General features: G+C 46.6%; 1 protein-coding gene across 4 annotated transcripts in view; it reads left to right on the plus strand.

Annotated features, from left to right (window-relative positions):
* The window catches only part of LOC125030344 (tigger transposable element-derived protein 4-like), a 23,750-nt gene that overhangs the window by 19,807 nt on the left and 1,443 nt on the right, over nucleotides 1–2,500 (plus strand). For 2 of the 4 annotated variants that reach the window (XR_007115395.1, XR_007115396.1), the window contains one exon: nucleotides 1–67. This exon is cut by the window's left edge and continues 11 nt beyond it. Coding sequence is in view for 2 of the 4 variants with exons in the window: in XM_047620333.1 (XP_047476289.1) it covers nucleotides 40–2,385 (2,346 nt within the window). In the remaining 2 variants the exon portion in view is untranslated. The other 2 variants (XM_047620333.1, XM_047620334.1) reach the window with 1 other exon arrangement.

A 2,500-nucleotide genomic window follows, 5' to 3' on the forward strand; every position in this document is an offset into this window, starting at 1 on the left:
CTAAAGTAGGACTTACTTGACATAAGTCATCACATCAAAATGGAAGACCTCCACCGCCTAAGCAGCAGTACCTGTACAGAGCTAGAACGTCTAGCTGCTGCTGCAGCCACTATGGGTTATTCAGAATCCTTGGTTGCAGCTCATCAGCCTCCTCTATCTGTAGGGGGCCCTGTTCTTCCTCCTCAATTTCCACCTGATCATTATCAAAGACAATATTCCCGCCATGAGCCACACCCGCGGCCTGCATATGAGCAGGTCTCCCGTCACCCTCCTCCAAATGCTCATCATCAGCCAGCACCACCAGCCCATGCACATGCTCCTCCACCCACTGTCCAGTACATAACAGACAGAGCCCCACCCTATGGGAGAGGGGGCCAGTTCTTGCCCATGGTAGACATGCAGTATAACAATCCCAGTGTTGTTGCTCCGCCAACTCACACTGAGCCACAGTTCCAGCAGCCTCCACCTCCAGAACCTATACAACAGCCAGTAGTGCCACCCCCTCCAGACATCCCTCTCACAGTAGCCAAAGAGAAGAAGAAACCTACAGAGACCTCAGCAGCGAAAAAGAGGAAAAACGAGCCACGAGATGCCCAGAATCCAGATGGACATGAAGATTTGGTAGACGAAGAAGAAAAAGACAGCAACACCATGGAAGTACCCTCTCCTATTGAAGAACCAGGAGGAACACTAGTATATCCATGTATTTCATGTGGGGTCAATCTTGCATCCCCTGAATTGTGGCAAGACCATCAGTTAGAAAGTCATTCCAACAGTGTTAATAGACGCAGGAATGGTCTCTCTCTTGAGGTCAAGATTGAAATAATTAAACGCATTAATAGTGGCGAAAAACAGTCAGACATGGCAGAGGAATATATGGTGAATCGTTCAACAATTAAGTCCATTATGAAAAAATCAAACAGCTATTTACAGTGCTGGAAGAAGGGAATGTTCCACCCAGACAGCAAACGCTTGAAGGGACCTAAGCGTGAAGATATAGAAGCTGCTTTGTATTCATGGTATAAGCAAGCCATCAGTACAGGGACACCAGTCTCAGGGCCAATTCTCTGTGCCAAAGCCCTTGCTTTTGCCAGTAAACTTGGTCATACAGATTTTAAAGCAACTCATGGTTGGTTAGACCGTTTTAAAAAGAGGAAAAACATAGTTTTTGGGAGAGCTCCAGCTAGAAGAAAGAGAGAAGAGGAAGAAAACAGTTCCCCAGAACTTAAGCCTGGAGAATGGCAGACTGCTGTATTACCTCAGTTATTACTTGAATTTGATCCTGGTGATGTATTTGCAGTTGAAGAAATTGGTTTATTATATAGGACTCTACCAACTGTTGCCCCCAATCTGCGTGGGGAGAGATGTGCAGGAGGCATCCGTAGCAGACTGAGACTCACAGTATTATTGTGTGGTAATATGACAGGAACAGAGAAATTTCCATTGCTTGTAGTAGGCAAACATCCGAAGCCTTCTAGTTTTCGACATGTTAAGAGTCTGCCTGTGCAGTACCTTGCTAATCAGAAGGCATGGATGACCAGTGATAGTTTTGGAGCCTGGTTGCAGGATGTTGACTCCTGGTTTGTACAACAGGGCAGAAGGGTAGTTGTAATTGCGGCATGTTTACCAGTGCATTCCAAGCCTCCCGGTGGTTTGCGATCAGTGCGCCTGGTAACTGCTCCTAATGGTTTTCTAGGACCATTGCGCCATGGTGTGGTGATGGCATTCAAGCGAAACTACCGACGTGGCATATTAGAAACATTGGTCAACCAACTGCAGAGAGACGACCCCACTCCAAACAAGCGCACCCGACGTCTTAACACAAAGCTGAGTCTCTTAACTTGTTTACATCAGCTGGCCACTGCTTGGCACAGTGTGTCTGATGCTGTCATTAGTGCCAGTTTTGCCCGTGCGGGAGTTAGCAAATATGGAGCTTGGGGTGCTCCTCCCCCTCCACCTGATCCATCCATGGGGGCTGAAAATTTAACTTTACTTCATCGTCTGCGAACTCTTGGGCTTCGCATCCCAGACATGACTTTTGATGATTTTGTTCACTTCGATGATGAAGTTCAAGTTTGTAACCTGAACAATGATGATGACATCCTTGCTGTTGTCACTGGGGCTGATAAAGATGATGACATGAGATATGATGATGAAGATGATGAGCAAGATGAGGAAGAGGATGATAACGAAGAGGAAGGAGAACGTGGTCCTTCTCTGAACGATGTAGAGGCAGCTCTTTCCACTTTAAGAAGACACATCCAGTACCAAGAAGGAGCTCAGGAAATGTTTCGTGTTCTGGCTCACCTGGAGTACCTCATATACAAAGGTCAGGCAGGTGGAAAGGGAGTTGGTGTTCAGCCTACCACCCCAAACCCTCACTAGACTTCTTGTTTACTTAATCTGCATTCTTGTTCCCCGTCCAATCCTTCTGAAAGGGCAGCCAAGTGAACAGCAACTCTCATGCTACATCATGGAAGTTTCTCTTTCTCATTGTCAT

The sequence above is a fragment of the Penaeus chinensis genome, chromosome 11 (genome assembly GCF_019202785.1).
Source record: "Penaeus chinensis breed Huanghai No. 1 chromosome 11, ASM1920278v2, whole genome shotgun sequence".
Taxonomy (NCBI): Eukaryota; Metazoa; Arthropoda; class Malacostraca; order Decapoda; family Penaeidae; genus Penaeus; species Penaeus chinensis.